This window comes from Prinia subflava, chromosome 8 (assembly GCF_021018805.1).
Source record: "Prinia subflava isolate CZ2003 ecotype Zambia chromosome 8, Cam_Psub_1.2, whole genome shotgun sequence".
NCBI classification, from domain to species: domain Eukaryota; kingdom Metazoa; phylum Chordata; class Aves; order Passeriformes; family Cisticolidae; genus Prinia; species Prinia subflava.
In genome coordinates, this window is record NC_086254.1 from 9,337,924 (window position 1) to 9,359,581 (window position 21,658).

The 21,658-nt window shown below is 48.1% G+C and overlaps 1 protein-coding gene across 1 annotated transcript; it reads right to left on the reverse strand.

Annotated features, from left to right (window-relative positions):
• Positions 1-39: 39 nt before the first annotated feature.
• PPM1D (protein phosphatase, Mg2+/Mn2+ dependent 1D) lies at positions 40-19,461 on the reverse strand. The gene is made up of 6 exons (XM_063402853.1): positions 18,872-19,461; positions 14,712-14,940; positions 12,529-12,653; positions 6,705-6,895; positions 4,635-4,874; positions 40-1,424 (listed from the first exon to the last, which is right to left on the reverse strand). Exons 1-6 carry the CDS (start codon positions 19,308-19,310, stop codon positions 903-905), a joined length of 1,746 nt encoding a protein of 581 aa, XP_063258923.1. The 5' UTR covers positions 19,311-19,461; the 3' UTR covers positions 40-902.
• Between the last annotated feature and the right edge of the window lie 2,197 nt (positions 19,462-21,658).

The following is a 21,658-nucleotide window of genomic DNA, read 5'->3' on the forward strand; positions in this document are numbered from 1 at the left end:
AGCTTGAAATAAAAAATTAAAAAATAAAAAGCATCCCCGTCAAATTTTCATGTGTTTTATTGAGGTGAACATACACGTGGTCCACACAGTCAATGAAAATAGTCATAAAATAATTTAAGAACTTGTGTTGAAAGGTATTAGCAGCACCATCGGTATTGGAATAGCAGAAAACATCTCAGGAGGGCAGTGATGCCTGGATAAAATGCCATCATTTGGAACAGGGGATGGGAATGGCTTTGACGGATGCTCTGGGGAGCTGGAGTTGTTAAAACACACTTTTTTTGCTAAATACTTTTGACGATTATTGTTACAAAAAATACAACTAAATAAGATACTGCATAGTATTTTAATTAACATGAAATCGACACTGAGGTGTGTAAAGCAAGACTCAAATCTCTGCTTCCACATACAATTCGTTTCTGAGTAGAGAAATCTAAAATTTAAAACCAAAATATAGACCTAGTGTATTCTCTAAAAGACACACTTTAGGTGGAACGTATCAGACTACGAAAATACATATCTTCCATTCTGTTTAATAATTTACTTTAGTTAAAAAGTTGTGAAATTCTCCTCACAAGAAGCGTATACAAATTGATGACTTTAGTAAATTAACAAAAAGGATTAATTTACTTTTTGTTTGTTTTTTGCTTTTTTTTTTAAACAAGGCTTAGCCCCCCCGTAACAATTATACAAGGAAGAAAAAAAAGAGACTACATTTATATGAAGGAATACAAATTTACACACATTTTACAGCGACTTATACCCTAACACATCTACAAAATTCACAGTTATAATACAAGCAAAAAGTTACAAGGCCGGGGGATAAAGCTGTCGGATACCAAAAAAAGTTCCTACTTTAAAAAAAGACGGAGGGGGAAGAAGGAAGAGCTTTGTGGGCGGGCTCAGCACACGCAGAGCGCTTTGCGGGGCGGCTGGAAGAGGGGAGTGCCCAGCTTCTTCTGCCCGCGGAGGCTGCGCCGCCCCGCCGGGCTCCTGCGCGCCGCGCCCGCCTCGCCCCGCGCCGGGCCCCGCCGCGGCTTCTTCAGCGCCGGGCCCGAGTTGGATTCCTCCAGTGTCCGCTTAAAGCTGCCCGCGGGCGGCCTCTCCGCGTCCTGCGCCTTGCCCGGGCCGCTAGGGGACACCTTGAAGGCTTTTTGGTCCGTGCCTGAGTTGGCCGAGTGGGAAGGGGAGAGGCTGACGGAGACGCCGGTGCTGTAGGACTCCTGCAGCCTCAAAGCCAGGGCTTTGCTGCACTTCTCCTCCTGCGGGGCTGGAGCCTTCGGGGCTCCTCCGGAGGAAGGTAAATTGCTTTTGGCAATCTCGTTTGGCAGCTCCAGGTATTTTTCTGAGAGCATGTTGCTGTGCAGGAGGGGAGGAATAGACTCGGCAGAGTTCGGTCGTGGCCAGGGGTCATCTTCTACGGGCTGAGGGAAAAGGAAACAAAATACTCAGGCATAAAGACAATCACAGAATGATTGGGGAAGGGATCCTCAGGATCACTTAGCTCCAAACTCTGGGCACAGACACCTTCCACTACCCCAGCGTGCTCCAAGCCCTGTCCCAGGACACTTCCAGGGACAGACCTGACCCCACGAGGGCAGAGACAGCGCGTGGCACTTCCAGAATGTCCCTAAACCTTATCCAAGGCAGAAAAACCTACTCCAAAGCAGAGTCACCTTCCCTCCCTGTGAGTATTGCAAACAGCTCTGACAGGGGATGTGAACTGCAGCTGAGGAACAGAGGGACCTGCTGGGGATGAGGGGAAAAGCAGCGCTGTGACCTCTCACTTCACCGGCAGGAATCCCTGAATCAGACACCCACAGAGGCACTGTCCCCTCATTTACACACCCACAGAGGCGCTGTCCCCTCATTTACACACCCACAGAGGCGCCGTCCCCTCATTTACACACCCACAGAGGCGCCGCCCCCTCATTTACACACCCACAGAGGCGCCGCCCCCTCATTTACACACCCACAGGGGCGCCGCCCCCTCATTTACACACCCACAGGGGCACTGCCCCCTCATTTACACACCCACAGTGGCACTGCCCCCTCATTTACACACCCACAGTGGGCAAACAGCAGCCAGAGGCTCCTGACCTTTGTCGTGCTCAGCCCTCTCAGTTACTCCATAACCAGGGTTGGACAAACTGCTCCTCACAGCTGCCCACGGACAGGGGCAGGGGCAGACAGACATCTAAAAATATTCCTGTGCAAGGTTACACTTTTTATTGCCTATGGATTCCTCGCTCACATCCAGCCACCCCCTGGGAAGCAAAGTGAGGTCCCAAAAATCAGGCACTTCCTAAACTCTGACCCTCATCTCTTCTGCAGCCCCTGAGCAGGTTTTTTTTTGCCTCATCCTCAGTTTTACCAACAGGAAAATGGGGACAATACTTGCTGTCACTATGCACAGGGGGATTATGAAAATGAGTGTTTACGCAGCGCCCTGAAGATAGGAATTTTGACCTTATTAAAGATTTAATTGTGAACAAGTCCCTGGTTACTCGGTGAGTCCTTCAAAAGTAAATTTCAAGGCCACGCTACACACCCTCAGTGGAAAGCAAGTGGTAGTTATTATTTTAAGAAAATCATGTGCTGGAAAGTGAAATGCACACAGCTGAATCAGTCAGGGACATATCCCGGGTGAATAAACAGATGCTTCTGAAGCCATAACCCAGAACAACTCCAGGTTTAATAAAATGCACTCCAAAAGAAAAGCTAATCAGGATGTCACCAGCATCCAGACTGGTTTTCCACTCCTCCCTACTCCTCTGTGGCTCCCTGTGTGCAGACAAAACCATTTAGATAACATCCCTTTACACCATTTAGCAACACAAGAGGGAAGACCTTTATGAATGGAATTTTAAAGGTTATTCTTCACCTGAATTCCTGCAGAACCCAGAAGGACACCAGATCACACACAGAGAGCAGCTCTGGCAACGCTGCTTCAGCTGCTCAATTTAATTTCTCATATTGCGTCCCATAAAACTTAGTTTTATGTTTTTTATTGTGCAAGATATTTAATGTTGTGGCTCTTTTCCCCAACATCTCCTGCTCGTGCAAACAGCTGAGACTGAACAAGGCTTTGGGAAGGCAAGGAAAGGCAGAGGATGGACTGCTGGAGAGTGATGTGACAAAACAGGGAAAATAAACCACAAATCGCCAATTGAATCTCTCAACAATCCCATCAATCTTCCTCACTGGCCTCAGGAATACTGGAATTAATTTGGTATTAGTAATTGCTGCCAGAAGCACAAGCAATTAAGAAATACTTTTGTTTAATTAAGAAACTTTGGTCTCCATCTATTTCCAAATTAATTGTTTTGGCAGGTAGCAGCTGTCAGGCATCAAGGCCATCCCTGCTTCCCTCACAGAAACGGTGATTGAAAATTTTAGGAGCACTTACAATTTAGTTTTTTTCCTCAAGATTTTGCTAGGTTTAAAGCTCTTTTCATGGATTTTGCTCCACGAGATGAAAGGGGAGGAGACAAAGTTGAAGCTTGCCATTTTATTAGAGCTTGTTTCTCCCAAGGGAATGTTTAAAACTCCCTTTCTAATTTCTGCTTTCTTTTCCTTTGCCCAAAGGACAATTATCTGAAGATTCTGCAGAACATCAAAGGACAGTGACTTAAATCAGGAGCAGCTGGTAATTACTGAAACAAACAGCCACTCATAACTACACTCCAGTTCTTAGAGGGGGGGAAGAAAAGCCACAAAACAACAAAACAAAAACCCTCTGAAGAGCTCTGCTTTATGTTAACAACTCAAACTTGCAGCCTTCAGAAAGACCTTATGTTATAATGTCTCTGCCTCCAACAAAGAACATCAAATCAACCAAAGGAAGATAATGAGATCTCCCAGTACAGAAAGAAAATGTTCTTTACAGCAACATGTGTTGGAACAAATTAACCTTAAAAAAAAAAAATAAAATAAAAGCCCAACACCACCACAACCAAACAAACCCAAATCAAAGCACGCCCTGTCAGGAACAGGTTCACAAACTGCAATCCCTGGGCTGGGCAAGCACCTGGCAAGGCAGGAGGAGAAACTGTAGCCCAGCCTTAATTTCTGAGGGGATGTGTTGGACAGTCTCTTTTTTATACCTCTGATCCCCTCTCTGGTTCCTCTCTGTCTCTAAAGGCTGCCTTGAATCTTGGGGAGGATCTCAGAAAACTTCCTTTAGGAAAGAATGCATTTCAAGGTTTGTCAAGTAACAGTACTAATTTCTTCCACATCAGGGAGGGAGCACAGATGAACAAATACCAATAAACAACCAGCAGCAATTGTGAAAATCCATACATTGGAACACCAAAGGCAGAATGTTCAAGTCTTTTAAGAAACATTGTTAAAAGTTGGTCTGGTCCTCCAAACCTTTGCAGAGGGAAGTATTGAGGATATAACTGAGCTTTCACAGAATATCCTGAGCTGGAAGAGACCCACAAGGGTCATGGAATGACAACACCATCTTTTAACAACTGAGCCAATCTCAGCAGACATATACAGTAAAAATTCAAAATTAAAAACAGCAACATTGAATAGTGATGTGAATTGAGAGCTCAGGAGTTTCCACGAGTATTTCATGAATCTCTGAGTGCCCCAGGAGGCAGAGGGGGGACACAGGGAGCCCTTACCTTGAGGGGAGGTGTGCAGCAGCGGGAGGGGGTGAGGCTGCAGGGGTCAGGGCTGCTGTAGCTGGGCCCCTCGGCCAGGTTGAGCACCAGCTCGTGGTCGCCGTCCCAGCGCGCGCGCTCGCGCAGCGGCGCGATGCAGATGACGATGGCGCTGGTGTTGTCCGCCCGCAGCATCCGCTGCCGCCAGCGCGCCAGCGCCCGCCCCACCAGCATGCGGGCACACGACTGCCGCGCCTCGCCCTGGGGACACAGAGGGGACACAGAGTCACACAGAGCCACCCCACAGAGCCACCCTCCCTCACAGAGCCACCCCGCACAGAGTCACACAGAGCCACCCTGCACAGAGCCACCAGCATGCGGGCACACGACTGCCGCACCTCGCCCTGGGGACACAGAGGGGACACAGAGCCCCACAGAGCCCCACAGAGCCCCACAGAGCCCCACAGAGCCCCACAGAGCCCCACAGAGCCCCCAGCATGTGGGCACACGACTGCCGCGCCTCGCCCTGGGGACATAGGGGACACACAATGTCACACAGAGCCACCCCACAGAGCCACCCTCCCTCACAGAGCCACCCCGCAGAGAGCCACCAGCATGAGGGCACACGACTGCCGCGCCTCGCCCTGGGGACACAGGGGACACAGAGTCACACCACAGAGCCACCCCGCACAGAGTCACACAGAGCCACCCTGCACAGAGCCACCAGCATGCGGACACACGACTGCTGCACCTCACCCTGGGGACACACAGGGGACACTGAGTGTCACAGAGTCACTGGCACACAGGGGACACTGAGTCACATGGAGTGTCATAGGGACATGGGGGACACAGAGCCACACAGAGCCACCACACACAGTCACCCTGCAGAGCCACCCACATCTGGGCACTCAACTGCCACACCTCACGCTGGGGACACACAGGGGACACAAAATGTCACATGGGGTGTCACACAGGGCATCAGAGCCACCAGCATCTGGGCACAGGACTGCTGCACCTCGCCCTGGGGACATGGGGGACACAGAGCCACCCCACGGAGCCATCAGCATCCAGGCACACAGACTGCCACACCTCCCCCTGAGGACACACAGGGGACACACAGTGTCACACAGTGCCACCACACACAGCCACCCTGAAGAGCCACCAGCATCCAGGCACAGGACTGCTGTGCCTCGCCCTGGGGACATGGGGGACACATGAGGAGTCACACGGAGCCACCAGCATCCAGGCACACAGAGCCACTGGCACACAGGGTGTCACAGAGGGCCACCAGCACCCATGCACACGACTCCCATGCCTCACCCTGGGGACACACAGGGGACACTGAGTGTCACAGAGTCACTGGCACACAGGGGACACTGAGTGTCACAGAGTCACTGGCACACAGGGTGTCACATGGAACCACCACACACAGCCACCGTCACACAGGGCTGGAACCCAAAGCCACCGTGTCACTGCAAGCCACACACATTCCTACAAACCATGCCCCACAGCACCTCCAGAAATACTGATTAAAACACATCTTCCTTCTTAAATCCACCTTTCAATCAGTTGGTGGCATATTCCACATATATACAGTGTTTTAAACTGTATAAATAGCTTGTAACAGGTTGGAACACAACCCACAGTCTTTCCAAAGTCCCTCATGGGGTTTGCAGAGTGTTTACTCTCTGATGCTCCAATAGAAATTCTCAACTGTTTTGTAAAATAAATCAGAGAGTAATTTAATTCAGACTAAACAGTCTGCATTATAACATGCACCTTAATGTGAAATAAATTTAATGATCAGACAGCATTTTGTGTAACTTCTTTAGAGAAGAAACTCATTATCTCCTTTATTACTCACAGACAGCGCCCTGCTAGTCAAATTCCCCCAAAACACAAAAAGTAAACTCTGGTAACGCTCATGGTATTTAATCAGCCACACTGTAACAACTTTTATATTGTGGCAAAACCATCAGTCTGCCTAAAGCCCACCAGCTCTGTGGGGCACCCTCCATCCCTGCCAGACTGAACGATTTTAGAGGTAACCAGGATGACATTTCCACACTGATTTCTGGGCTCTGCTCTCACCATGAAATACTTCTTCTCCTCGTGATCCTGGCACATGGAGATGGCATCCTGAGGCGGGATCATGTTCCAGAGCCCGTCGCTGCCGAGGATGATGTACCTGTGCTTCTGGGGATCGATGGTGTGCACGCTGGTGTCGGGCTCGGGGGACACCACAAACTCCCCGCTGTAGAAGTCGTAGCTCCAGAGATCGCCTGGCAAAGCAGGAAATGGGTTGGGATTGTTACACAACACGTGAGAAATCTCACTCTTGGAAAAGAGAAAAAAACCATCAGCCTTGAGTCACTGGCAGGAACATGAGGAAATTCCAGCCCAGTCACTGCTCAGCTGCTGCCACCTTCTAATCGTATTTAAACTAAACCAAGCTGTAATCAGAGGTCTTCTACTCTCTTAAAACAAGTATTTGTGGAAAAAGGAGAAATCAAACAGATAAATAGCTAGAAAATGGTAAAACTTCAACTATCTCCAAACTAAAACCTATCTGGTTTAATCGAGTTCTCCTTAAACAGAAGTAAAAACTTGCTTTGTTGATCCCACACCTAATGTGCAAATATTTGGGCATGCAGGTGCCACAAGGAAGGGACAAAGGAAAAAGCCAAGGAGGAGACTGAAGCCTTTTCCCTGTGAAATTCCCTTTGCCATTCCTTGTCCTCCCACAGCCCGAGCATCTCCTGCAGAGCCACGCGGGGCTCTCTGAACACCACGAGCCAAGTCTGGGAGCTGGAGAGCAGCCACAGGAACACAGGCACTGCCTGAGCTCCAGCAGGAAGGCAGCAAATGAGAGCTCAAGCCTCTCCCTAGGATGGCCTCATGCAGGGAACATTTCTATTTTTAAATCTCTCTCGCTGTGTGAATGAGTCTGGGGTCACCTCAGCAGAAACAAAGCTGAACAACGCATCTGAGTCCAATCATCTCCTGCTTCAAGAGCTCCCTCCAAACCATCCTCAAAAATCACTCCAGCACAAAAATGCATTTCCATATCAATTTATTTCAATTCTGTTTATCAAGTATACTTGAAAAATTAAAAACCTTTCCCTAAGGCTAGGCCTTCAAATCAAGAAGAGTAATAATTTGCCCTAACACCTCTTTTTAAAATTTATTTCCATGTTCACAAACAGCTCCCTGTAGTGATAAGCAACCAAAAGTAACATGATTATTACTTGCAAGCACTGGCTACATTTTTCTGGCAAAACACACAGCTTTAAAAGCAGAAATTAATTAAAATGTCAGAGCTGAGCAGCAAACAGAAGCTCAGCAACTCAAGAGTAAGGTTTTGTAAGGCTCTTCCTTTGCTTTTTTCCAGAGCTTCTTCCACATCCATCAGCACCCTTTTAAAGACAATAAATAAGCTTTTTGTCTTCCTCCTTGCCTCCATTAGCTTTGCCTCAAGCTATCAAGCAGTTGAAAAGACTTTTCCAGAACCAGGAAAGGGAACACTTCAACTCAATTACCCCACTCCAGCGCAGCCCATCCTCATTACAGCCCCGCAAGCACATGCTGCTAATGAGTGCTAATTAAAAGCCAAGCCTGCTCCTACAGAGGTGCACTCGGCTGCCACGGGGCTCCCGACAAAGCCAGCTGGCAGAGAGATCAAAATAAATACTGTAACGCTAGAGCTGAGCAATTTTGGGATGTGAATGGCCATGGAAAGTCCTCCTGCACTCAGAGTTTCTCACATCGCTCTGTCACGGCCACAGCAGGTAAAATAAACACGAGCAGCATCAATTTCCAATGTATAGAGAATATTTTTACACGTCAATTTGCCAGTTTGTTCATACTCACGTAGGAGAAATGACAAAACGTTATTAGCTGAATCGGTTTTCTAATTAAAAACGCTGTGCTGGGTGATAAAAATAACCCGAGTTATTAAATTGGGTTCTTTCACACACGTGTCATCGTGTCCATCTGCTGCCCTTCCCGAGGAAACAGCAATCCCCACTGATTCCAGGGGATCTGCTCCAAGAGGAAGGAGGCTCCTCCCAGGGATAACTGGGAACATCACAGTGGCCACAGGGCCAGCCCAAGGATTATCAACTTGCCAAAGGGCACAGAGTGACTCTCACACACCCTTCCAACAGACACCAACCCGACTCACGGCTGGGGGACATTTACATTTTTATTTTGTTTTATTCCCTGAAGGGCAGAGCTTCCCCAGCCTAAGGCAAAGCTTTCTGGAGCTGCTGCCCAGCTGTGCCCCCCTCCCTTCCCCAGCTGTGCCCAGCTGTGCCCCCCTCTCCCTGCCCAGCTGTGCCCCCCTCTCCCTGCCCAGCTGTGCCCCCCTCTCCTTGCCCAGCTGTGCCCCCATCCCCCTGCCCAGCTGTGCCCCCTCACACACTGGGAGTATTCCTTTAAGTGTGAAGTTTGCATTCTTCTTTTCCAAACAACAACAAAAAATAAAGTTATTATTGTAGTTCCTTCTATCTTCCAGAAAAACCTGTTTGTTAGTCTTGACTCAAACCAGAATAATACCCAGAGATCTACACTGCATCTTACAAAATGAAAGAGATGTTTGAAATCAGATGCTAAAGGAGCAGGAAACTAACTTAGCTGCCTGTAAAAATGTATCAAACAATGCAGTCTCTCTTATCTGCTCACTGTTACCTTATATAAAATACAACAAGCCTAAGTCAAGTGCTGCCAGGGAAGTAACGGGAGTCACAAACAAAAACACCCATCACATAAGTGGGCTGAATTGGATTAAATCCAAAGCCTTCTTAGAGCAAAAGCATGTCCAGAAATCACATAAATCAAGTCTTTCATTTCAGTTTCTGGAGAAACAGTTTTGCATATAAAAAGGGCTTTTGGTTTTAATAGAAGAAAGCAAACTTTACTTTCATAACTCAATCCAAAATAAAACCCCAGTTTGATTAATCCCAGAGCTTTTTAAATCAAAGTTTTTCTCCACGAGGAGCCACAGGTGCCCTCACATGATGTGTGTAACACACAGGTCCCCAGAACAAAGCACACACTGCATTTGGCACAGCACACTTCTTATTTTGTCTCAGGGCTGAAGAAAATTGTACAAGCTACAGCAAGATCTCCTGAGGACAAGAAAAGAATCCCAAACACACCCCAAGTTTGTCTGGTTTTATAGAGATAAAACTGAAAAGCAATTATCAATAGAAGCTGGAAATTGCTGTAAATACAACTAATACAATTCCATGTGATTCAAGTTCATGGCCTACAATGGAGCAGGAAGGAAAAACTGATTGGCAGCTGCGCCACTTAATTTGAAAAAGAGTTAAAATGCATGTAAACAACCCTAAAACCTTACACAGGAATTTCCTCAGGTCATTTGAGGTCAGGCACATCATCTTCCCCAGGATTTCATGGTGTGTGCATTCACAGAACAGCTCTGGGTGCAGTCAGTTCTGGAAAACTCCCCTACCCCTGTCAGAGATTCCTGCAGCAGCTCCTCGGGGATTCCCTGCTCTGGGACAGAGCCCTAGAGGGCAGCAGGAAATTCCTGCTCTTGGGAAGAGCCAAACCTCCACCTGCTCCACCTGAAATACAGGGGTGACTCTGTTATATTCCTGCCTAAAAAAAAACCCAGGGAAAGCAGAATTGATGTTCCCACAGGAGGGAGGGGTTGAACTAACGGGCCCCTGGCTCAGGTTTCATTTATTCATTCATTTATTTAAACACCTCCTGAACAGCCCCAGCAGTGCCAGGCAATCCCTCCTCACCACAGATTCATGGGGATCTATTACAAATTAGAATAAAAAAAAAGATGTTCTCATTGCCCAGAAAAGGTCAGCAGAAGTAGCTGTGAAAACACAGAACTCTGCTCCAGCTTAAAATGGTTTATTGGGTTTATAATGGTTTATTATAAGACACAGAAACCTGCTGTGTACCTTAAAGCAGCTTACAGATGCTTCACAGGGACAGCATAAAGCCCAAATATTTCTGACTTGTTATGGGGCTATAAATAAATTCAGCATTATTTAAATACTTAAATACAGCCACGGTGCATACCACAAATGCTTATTTTAGGGCAGAAGGGCACTTCTGACAATCAGAACAGGAAAGGGTAGGTCAGAATTAATCTGGCCACGAGGATTTCTTCTGCACCAGGATTTTCTGCTGGCTGAATGCAACTTTTCCACGGTGCTTTATTTCTTTTATTTCTAAAACCTTTCCTGAACTCCTTAAGAGTGCACTACACCTAAAGACTGGAGGATGAGACTACACCAAAATATTATAAAGTGTTGCAAGAGAGAGACACTTAAAACACTGATCTAAATTTTGGGGGTTTTAAGCAGATAATCTCCCCCATTCTAAATATAATAAATTCTCAACTCTAAATTTCTCTGTTGAGAGATTCTTGTTGTGCTAAAATTTTTTACCCAGGTTGGAGGGAAGGCTGGATTTGAGCTTTCAAACACAAGAATTGGTAAGAGAGAGGTGTTCCCATTTTCTGGGCCTGAGAACTGTCCAATGCTCCTCTCTCCATGCACTTGCTGGCAAGGAATGCACTGGGGGCTGACAAATGCACGGCTCCCTGAATTCCCATCTGCACACAAACCCCAGCCAAATCCTTTTGTTCAGCTTGCTGGGAGCAAAGCAGATCAAAAGCCAGAGAGCCCTCTAGACAGGCAACAAACTTGCAATCACAGCAACAAAAGACGCACCGAAATTAAGTGTCCACGTTTTGCAATCCAGGAGGGAACAGCAGGGATGTGCTGCCCAGGGGATGAAGTTTTTTTTTTGCTGCCCATCCATTAACTCCAAAGGATTTACTCAAACTCTCAAGTCAGTTCTCCTAACCACAAAATAAACTCTATCCTACCTGAAATATGACACATAAAGACTTTCAGATACAGAGAAAATGTCCTTAAAATTAAAATTTTTCATTTTGAGGCACCTGTGACTCCTTGCTTGACACACAGCTGACTTTTCCACGTTCATTCTCACTGCAAAATTCTCCCTAACTCTGGACAAATCCCTGTGGCACAGCTATTCCTGCCTGTGAAATCAGACACAGCGAGGCTCTGGAATGATCCAGAGCTGGTCCCAGAACAGCCTGTCCCCACGGGCACTGCCAGCTGACCCAGGGGCACTGCCAGGCTGCCAGCAGGGCTAACAGCACAGCCCTGACAGGTAAAAACCACAATCCCATCCAATCAAAACTATTTGGGGTCTATCTGCATGGAGGATTCCTCGCTGCACAAAGGGATAAAAACATGAACAGCCAAAGATTGGCATTCTGCAATGGAATTTAAGGAGAAAAACGACCAGAAACACTGACACTCATGGGTAAAAGAGACAAAAAAACTCAGTTAAGGAGTACTTCCCAAAAAAACATTCATCACCAATTTTCTAGTCCTGCATTATCCCTTCCTGTCCTTGGAATATTCCTCAAAGACAGTTTCTCATTTCTAGTGCTGCCATAAAGGCAGGTTGTAGTTAAACAGATTTGACTTTCATCCCATTGTATGCCAACTCTAAAAAATAAATAGATTCTCCACAAAAGACAGACTGAAGCAGTTCATACACATCCAGCAAAACTTCGTTTCTGAATGAAAATGTACAAGGCCTGTGTCTCTCCAGGAGGAAGAGCACACTCTTTCTCACTGAGATAATGGGACTGTAATTTTTGACTAGTTGGTGGTAAAATTAAATCCCACCCTTGCAGGGCTGACCCTGAAAACCCTGCATGTCATAAGTCACCTTCTTCTCTCCCTAGCTACAGCGTTATTCAAAAAACACAGTGTTATTGGATTAAAAACACCCTTTAAAGGCCCAGACTTTAGAAGGCAGGTGAGGAGACCCCTGTAAATTTGTTGTTTTGGCAAACCCAGGGGGTGGAAGGGGCTGGGGCACTCACCGAGGGCTCTGGCCACGGCCAGGAAGGGGATCTGGTCGATGACGGTGCTGCGGCGCACGGGGCCGTTGTGGGTCAGCCGCGGCCTCTTCCACACCACGCGGTTCACTCCCGATTTATTGATCACACTGCAGGCACCACAGAGGGCAGGTTAGCAGCAGGAACCAGGAAAGAACAGTTAAATATGCAAATGTGGGGGTGATGACAATGGCACAATGAAGTATTTCAGAACACACGACAGCACTTTGATAGTTCCTTATAAAACCAAGGGGAAATGTGAGACATGAAGAGCAGAAGAAAATAAAAATCAAGGTAATAAAGACCTGGATGAAATTCTGGCTGGTTACAATATATACAAGGGTGTCTTTTTAATCTGTCAGTGGCAGAGCAGAACTGGATTTGCCTCCCTCAGATGAGGGCCATCAATCAACATCAGCTCACTCGGGTGTAAATTCCACACAGTTCCTCCTTCATCTTCTACATCTCTCAAATTTTGGCTGCACAGAGCATGGCACAGTTGAAACAACAGCAAAGGAAGGAGCAGCATCCTGAAAGGATTTATGGAACACCCACAGGAGGCAGACACAGAAAGAGGAATTGTCCCGAGCTGGTGTGTGCAGGAAGCAGGAGATGGAGAGAACAGCTCTGCATCTGCACCTGCTCTGAGGCACTGAGCACTGCTGAGCTCTTCCAGATGGCACTGGAGGGGCAAAGGAGCTACAGAGCAAACAACTGGGGCAGCTGTGCCAGGCAGAGAAGAAAGAAGAACAAGTATGAACCACCAAGGAATAAGTGCTAATGAAACCACAAATTAACTAAGTTTGGTCCCAACCAAGCGAGGAACTGGATACTTGAAAGTTACTTTCATCCAAGGAACAGCCATTGGTAATTAGGGACTGAGCAGCTCTGGAACAGCCTCAGGATTCCTCATGTTGAAGCCATTCAAGATGCACTTCCTGACACTTCAAAGGCCTTAACAACAAGGGCATGTTCAACTCCATCCAGAGCACGGCAAAGGCACAAACACCACATCCCAAAACTTGATCTCATCCACTTGTACAGCTCATGACCACACAGAGCTCACTTCAGTCACTCTTGGAAAGGAAACCTCATCCCACACTCAGGCTCTTACTGGGAAAATAGCTTTTTAATGGGATTCCATCATGCTCTCCCATTAACTGTTCCCAGTTTGCTCTTGTCTTTGATTCCCAAGCACAGCTGCACAGTTCCACCTTGCTCCCACCAGACTGGGAAACACAGGAGGAGAGCCACTCAAATAAAAATATTAAAAATTAACCATTCCTGTAGATACTAAGTTTCAGAGAATGCTTCTTTGAACCTTCAGAGACTTCCACTCTCTGAGGAACACTTTGGAAACCTACAGCAAAACTGCAGCTTATCCCTCCTGCAAAACCTTCAACTCCCATCTGCCAGAGACACAAATACCTGAAGGTTAACAGGCTGACAGGGCTCTCAGATGAATGATGTCAGCAGGAAAACCTTCAGTGATCCCTGCTCCGAGGAGGAAAGCGTGCCCATCCATCTGGTGTGGCACCTGAGAAGGCAGAGCTCCCACATCCCAGCCCTGGGGGCTGTCTCCAAACATTTGTGCCACCTGACAGAGCCCTGCCTGCTCCCCTCCCTCCCCACACCCAGCCCAGCTCGGATGAGCCAACATCTGCCAGGGCAAGAATGGCTCCTGCAAAGACAGGGGCTAAACTGTGGTGTTCAAACAGCACAGGAAAGGTTTTGTTTCAAATCCAGGATTTTTCTCATGTTCCCTAAGCAGAAGCTTTGAGGAGTCGATTCAACAGCTGCCACTGTCACCTCAGGGACAATGCAGAATGCCTGAGAAATCAGGGTGCTGTGACAAACTGGATATTCCAGACCTCGGATCATTTTACCTATGTGAAAAGGCAATTTGGCCAACCTACAGGTTCCTCAGAATTTAAAGGAAAACGGGCCAAAAAATTAACATCTCTGCTTGCAAAAAGTTGTAGCTGAACATTTAGAACTGTAACCACCCCTCAGCTGCATGATCCACCAGGAAATTAAAATTCTGCATATACCATGAACCACTAGCAAAAACCATAACTGTGTAACAATGAACCTCTGTAATTTATTCCCCAATAAGCTGTAAGAAAAAATAAAAGAACAAAAGAACGAGGTGAAGCAGACAAACCTACCTGCCCCCAAGGCCTTCAATCCTCTCCCTTTCTTTGGGAAGCTCTGGCTTGTGGTCCTGTGTCACCTCCACAGCTCTCACAAAGTCATCCTTGGGGTCATCCTGGACTCCCAGCACCACGCCCGAGTCGCCCACGTGTGCCACGTACATCCTGGAGCCGCGGATGATCACCACGCTGGCCGTGGTGCCCGACGTGCTGGGCAGCCCTGTCATGGTCTTGGGCCACTCTGCTGCAAGGAGGAACCAGGCAAAACACACATAAAAAGCACAGGTTTAGCTCTGGGGAACTGGGAATGCCCTGAAGGGTGTCTCGGAGGCTTGTGGGATGCTGTGACCAGTGATTTACTCTTCATATCCCTGGCTGAAGTGGTGGAAATGTCCTAAATTCAGTTATTTTGTCGGGATGTTTAATTGCCAGGCAGGATTTGTGGGCATTCCTGACCCCCTTGGAAGGGAGAAAAACTGCTGTTTTACTGTCATAGGTTGAACAGCAACATTTTGTGCTGAATGACATCTCAAATGCTTTACTCACATTTTTTCCCTTTGGAGCACTAAATAATTCAGATTACCTCAGTATGCTCGCCTCAAATTCTACAGGAGACACCCCTGGAATTCAGAGTAATAACACAACTACACCTGGGTTAGGGAAATCTTCCTCAACTGCTCTGCCCTCAAACCACTCCTCTGAACTTCCCACTACACTACTCTCTCCAGTTACATCCCATTCAGATTTCTCTTTCACGCCTTTCCTATTTTTGTGTCCACACAAGCTCATCTTCTCCCCAAACTGCACAAATTGACTGAGACAACACCCCCAGGGAGCCAGCCCAGCCACACCACCCTCCTCCCCACGGAAAGCAGGCTCAGCTCCCAGCTATCAGTCGATTCCAAATGCCAACAGCAACCTCATGTTTCTTCCTCGCTGCACCCACTCACGTCTCCACACAAACTCCAAAGGGAGCCTCATCCCCCTGTCACGTTCTGTCTCCTGCACTTCACAAGTCAGGCTCACACAGCACAACACAGAAATTCCACTGTGACACAAGCTGTTTGCAGGAAATACCCAGCCCAGGCTGCCAAAGCCTGTGGCACAACAAACACACAGCAAATAAACGCACGAGGAGAGAAAGGGAGAACACAGTTAAACCTTAGCCTCTGTGAAAACAGGGATTTTAATCTTCTAAAGCTCTAAACAGAAGCAAAAAAATGAGGAACTTGAGTTCTGGTGCCACTGAATGATGTTCAGGTGCCTGAGGGGAGAAGACATGGAAGGAAAAGAAAGAAGGAAAGAAGAGCTGAAGGAAAAGGAGAATTTGGAGAAGTAGAATTCACAGGCAGTATGAGGACACAAGTTGCATTTTCTCAGTGTGATCTACCAAGACATCCAGCACAATTTAAACATTTAAGTTCCAACAGTTCTAGCTTTGTGCTCTAAATACTGAAACACACTTTCTCCCTAGGAGCAGCTTTATTTCAAGAACACAAACACTCAATCAGCTTATTGGAAGTACTTTGTCTGGCAGTTTTAACTGTGGATATTAAATCTAACACATTCCAAATGGAAAGCAAACAAGGGAGGGAGCCAAGTGTTAATGAGGACTTCAACCATGCACTTAACAGAAAACAAGCTGCAACTAATGAGTTTCTGTCAGTGTGACAACCCCTGAACAGCAATAAAATATATTAGAGAGTCAAATCAGTCTTTATGGGGATGGGGAGCAGAGAGAAGGAAATCACCCACTTGTGGGAGAAAGAATGAAGCAGCAGCCTCAGATTTTAGGCTCAACAAAACCAGGAATTATCTGCCTGTCATCCAGAGACTGCAGTTCATGCCTTGCTCCTGTTCAGAGATAAGTATTAGATACAGCCCAGTTCTCTCTATAGAGATTGTGTCTCACCAGGAACCAGCAAAAGTGTCAAAATTGATGGGTTTTGTTCTGAGCTCAGGTATTAAAATCAAATCCATGGACCCAAGTCCTCCATGGATCAGGAGCATTAACATCTTTTTAAAACATTTTTCCCACCTCTACTTGAAAACCACTGCCCTTCACACTCAGCTTTGTAACTTTGAACTCATAAACTCCACTCATTCTGTAGCTTCCAAAGTGAACTCTTACTCCAGAGGACCTTTGGCATTCAGAGAATTTTATTACTGCGGAATTAATGCCAAAAATGATCACCAGTGACAAGTGGGCACTTTCCTGGTTTAGTTTTTCTGCTGCTGTCATGATCAGTGTGGTTTGTGTCTATCAGGGAATGACCCCAGAACTTCCAACAATCAAGAGAGCAGCCAAGTACAAGCTTCCCTTCCAAGAGCCAACTGGAAGCAATAAGGACTCCATCCTCCATCCCAAAATTCCGAATAATTCTCCCCCACACTTCAGGATACCAACATACCCAGTGTCTCCATTCCGTGTGCACAGCGTCACCAGCACACGGTTAAAAAGCTCCTTCACACGTGACAATACGGAAAATTATTGCCTGTCAGTAGAATTCACACTGGGACTGTAACAGGATGAAGTTATAAACCTGAGATAATGATGGGCTTGTCCCACAAAACTCAGGCTGCTGAGCACGTGCAGCAGGAATCAGGAGGAGCAAACACGCTCTGGAGTTTACTAAACAGCCAAGCTCCAAGTGCCACCAAAGGCTCCCAGCCAGAGCCGCGCTGTTTCTCACAACAATTTAAATTGCTTCCACAACCCCGGTGCTGTTTGTTAAACAGAGGTTCCTGCACTTTTCTCTCCTGTGCCTTCGGTGCTCACACAGAGTTTCAGTGACAAATAACACACCAGGGACACAACAGACAGAAAACTGAACTCTTTATCTCCCCCCTCCATGTCATCTCCCCCTGCTCACACATTTTGCTCCTTATCACCCAGCCCTGCAGCCCAGAAGGCTGCACATCCCATTGCCAAGGTTGTGGTCATGTTCTGGTGCTTCTCAAATTCACACCCTTCCCTCCGTGCCCTCAAACTCGCTGTTCCTTCCCCCGTTATCTCCTCAAGTATCTGACATTTGCACAACTTCTCTATTTTGCTATTCAAGGAAAAGGAAAATGAAACTGTTTTGAAATTATAATTACCTCCCCCCCAGAATCACTTCGTTGAAAGCCCGAGGTGCTCTGAGTGCAATTCTTGCTTTTCAGGTTTCCCTCCCAAGCCCAACTGTCACTGTCACTATTTTGGATCCAGTTTTACCATGTTCCACACCTCCCTTCACACGCTGTACACTGCTTTTGCTTCTTCTCTGAGGCTTTTGAATGCCTAAATGCATAAATTATATACACACATTCTACATAAACAACCACGGTTTAAGTCAGAACCTTCATTTTACAAAACAAAAGTCTTTCAGAAACTTAAAGTGCAGCCTCACAAGAGCTCGGGGTGAAGGATGAGTACAGGAATGATGACTGTCACTTGTCTGGGCATGCTCCTCTCCTCGACACTGACTTATTTACAACCCCAGCTTCTATGCGACTGCAATTAAACAACTAATACACACATAAACACATAATGATGACATATATTTATATCTACCAAAATCATCCTCGGGATACTAATGTGTTTTCTGCTTTGTCGGGAACACCGCGTATTCCCCCATGCTCGAGTTATAAACCAGCCCCATTTCAATCCTTCCATCAGGACTGACAAAAACAGTCGCAAGCACCCTTAGGGGGAAAAACACCGTTTCAAGCCCATTTCATCTTGTTAAAATTACTTTTTCAATTCCATTTCATGATGCAAGGGAAACCTAAGGGGGAGCTCAGTGCGATTACTCAAGACAACAAGATGAAGACCTTCCCAATGAATCCAATTTGGAAACCGACGCGTATCACGCCGAACACAAACTGCAGCTGCCACCGCACCATTGCTATCTACGTAACACAGCAGCGTGCCCTCGCCTTGTGTTTACATCTCCCCTCTCGCAGCGTGCCCTCCAGTTTCTCTTGTTTTCCCGAATGGCTCGGCTCGGCGGGCGGGATGCGCTGCCGCGGTTCGCGGCGCGGGGATGGCAGCGATGGAGGGAGGGAGGGAGGCAGGGAGAGAGGGAGGGAGGCCCTCACAATAGCGCGGGAGAGGGGAGGAGAGCGCGGGCGGAGCGGGGGCAGCGCAGCCCGCGGGGGAGCGCGGAGGGTCCGCGGCGGGCGCCGGCACTTACGCAGCTTTTTCCACATGGCGCGGTGGCAGGCGATGAAGCCCTTGCGCAGGGCCGCGCACACCTCGGCCGGCTCCGCCGAGCAGAAGCCCTTCTGCTTCTTGATGAAGCCCCACAGGTTCTCCCGGGCGAACTGGGCCGCCTCCCGCCCGCCGTGCCCGTCGCACACGGCGAAGAAGGCGACGGAGCGGCGCGGCCGCCGCCCGGGGCCGGTGCCGGGGGGCTGCGCGCCGTCCTCGGCCGCCCGCGGGGTCCCCCCCCGCCGCCGCCCGCTCTCGGCCGGGGACTCGGCGCCGCCGGGGCCCGCGGGCGCCGCTCCGCCTTTGTGCGCCCCGGCCGGCGGCGGCTCGGGCTCCACCACGATGTGGGTCACGTCCTCCATGTATTTCCTGCCGCCCTGGTCGGAGAACACGCTCACCCCGAGCGCGTACGGCCCCTCCATGGGGAGAAGAGCGGCGGCGGCTCCGCGCGGCGCTCCCGCCGCTGCCCGCCCGCCGACGACTATTGCCGGAGGAGGCGGCGGCGGCGCTCGGGCATGCCCGCGGCGGCCCCGGGCCGCTCCCGCTGCCGCTCCCTGCGCCCGCCGGAACGGGAACGGGCCCGGCCCGCCCAGCGCCCCCTGCCGGCCCCGCCGCGGCGGAAGGGGCGGCGGGCGCGGCCGGGGCTCCGCGGCGCCCCCTGCGGCCGGCGGGGAGCGCGAACCGCGGCGCAGCCCGGGCGGGACGGGAGCGGCGGGACCCCGGCTGCCCTGCAGCTGTCCCTGCGGCCTTCCCAGCGCTGTCACCCCGGCAATCCCTCCCCGGGCAGCGCTGTCCGAACGCTCCTGGAGCTCCGCGGGGCCGTGCCCATTCCCCGGGGAGCCCAGCACCCTCGGCGGGAAGAGCCGTGCCCTGATCTCCCGCCTAAACCTCCCCTGACAACCTCTGGCGGGTCCCTCGGGTGCTGTCACTGCTCAGCGGAGACACCGGGCTGTGCCCCTCGTCTCACCCTCACGAGGAAGGTGCAGAGAGCCACGAGTGTCCCTCGGGTGTCCCCCCGCGACAGGCGCTCCGAAAAGGCTCCGCACAGAGCTCAGCACCGCCAGCGGGAGGCACAACTGCAGGCACAGAATTCCTCCCCTTGCTCCAGGAACCCCCGGGTTGTTTCTCAGCTCTCCCGTCCTTCCCCGCTCCAGGAACCCCACGGTTACTCAGATCTTTGCCTGCTCCTTGCTTTCATCCCTGCTTTCCCACTTGATTCCCTCTGGAATTACGCATCCCTGCACCGTTCTATGCTCGTGACCATTTAAGACATTTCCTTCACTCTGGAGGGGTTTGAGCGTTTCGTTTTTACAGCTGAAATTCCAGACATGGTTTTACTGCCAGCTCCCAGACCCCCTTCTCGCTACAGCGAAAACCACCACGGAATTTTGCAAAAACGCTACCCTGGAGAGAATTGTTCGGCTTAAGGACTGCAAGCCCTTTGGATTTCCTTCCGTCAACCACGGTCAAATCAGCAGCATTTAAAACATAAAAATTACATCAACAAAGCTTTGGATTCCTGGAGCCCCGAGGGATTTGCAAACCTGCTACAACCATTAATGAATTAATCGCCACTAATCCAATCAGGCAACGATCCCTTCCTACTTTACAGGTGTTTATACCCTCAGATCAATCACCAGATCATCAGTCCCAATATAGAATTGCTTTAAAAATCTGACCATGATGTTTCATAACAGTATTTTATATATTTCGTGTTTCAGCAGTGTTTAAAGGAGACAAAGACTAATTTGAGCTTTATGCAATCCCAAACATCACAATGTATCTCTATTTCCCTCTTAATTAACATTAAAACCATGGATATGATACATCAATTGCCAGGCCTGCACTGCCACCCACATTGCAGGATATTTTTAATTACAAAGTAACCAGAAAACAAACAAACTGACTTAAAACTATCAAAAAAAAAAAAAAAAAAGACAAAATAACGTTGTCAGACCTGTGTCATCACAGGGACAGCTAAAGCCTTATACTTCCAAAAAAGTACAATATCCCTATTTTTTAGCTGGATAAATGTAGCCAGATATGTTGTTGTGTGAGGAGTACTCTCATTCAATACAGGCAATGCTTTCCTAAATAATTTTGAGTGGAAAATCACAAGCTACTCCAGGAACAGAACCACACAGATTGGCTCCAGCCCCTCCACTTTACATAAACATACTTTAGGTAGTCTGGTAAAAAGAAGGAAACAAAGGGAAAAAAAAACCAGTTATGAGGGAAGAAATTCCTTTTCAAACCCTAAGGTATTTCTGTCTTTTTCTATCCAAGTATTGCTTTTGCCTATCCAAGTGAAAAAGTGTCTTATTTCTGTCAGTACTTCTACAACTGAGACAATAGCCCACATAAATCATACCTACACTCACAAATTCAATCAAATTACAATACATTAAAGATGGTTTTGCCCACAAAAACTACACTCTCCAAACTGCTGCTGGAAAAGCAAAGTGCTTCAAGATTTACAGGGCACACAACCAGCAGATCCTGCAGCAACTCAAACCAGATTTCCTCCTTTTCTTCTGAAGTCCTTCAGCTCACAAAAAAAAACCCCCTTCAACTAAACCAGACCCTCACAGAAATAGGAACAAATAAAAGTTGAAGATGCAGGGGGAAAAATTTCTAATAAAGGTGAAGTTTGTTGCAGGGAAAAAACTTTGAATAAAGATAAAGCTTGACAGAAAGTAGCACTGCCATTTCCAAATCCCAGAACCTAAAGAACAGGTAATAATTGAAGGGCAATTTAGCAATTTTTATA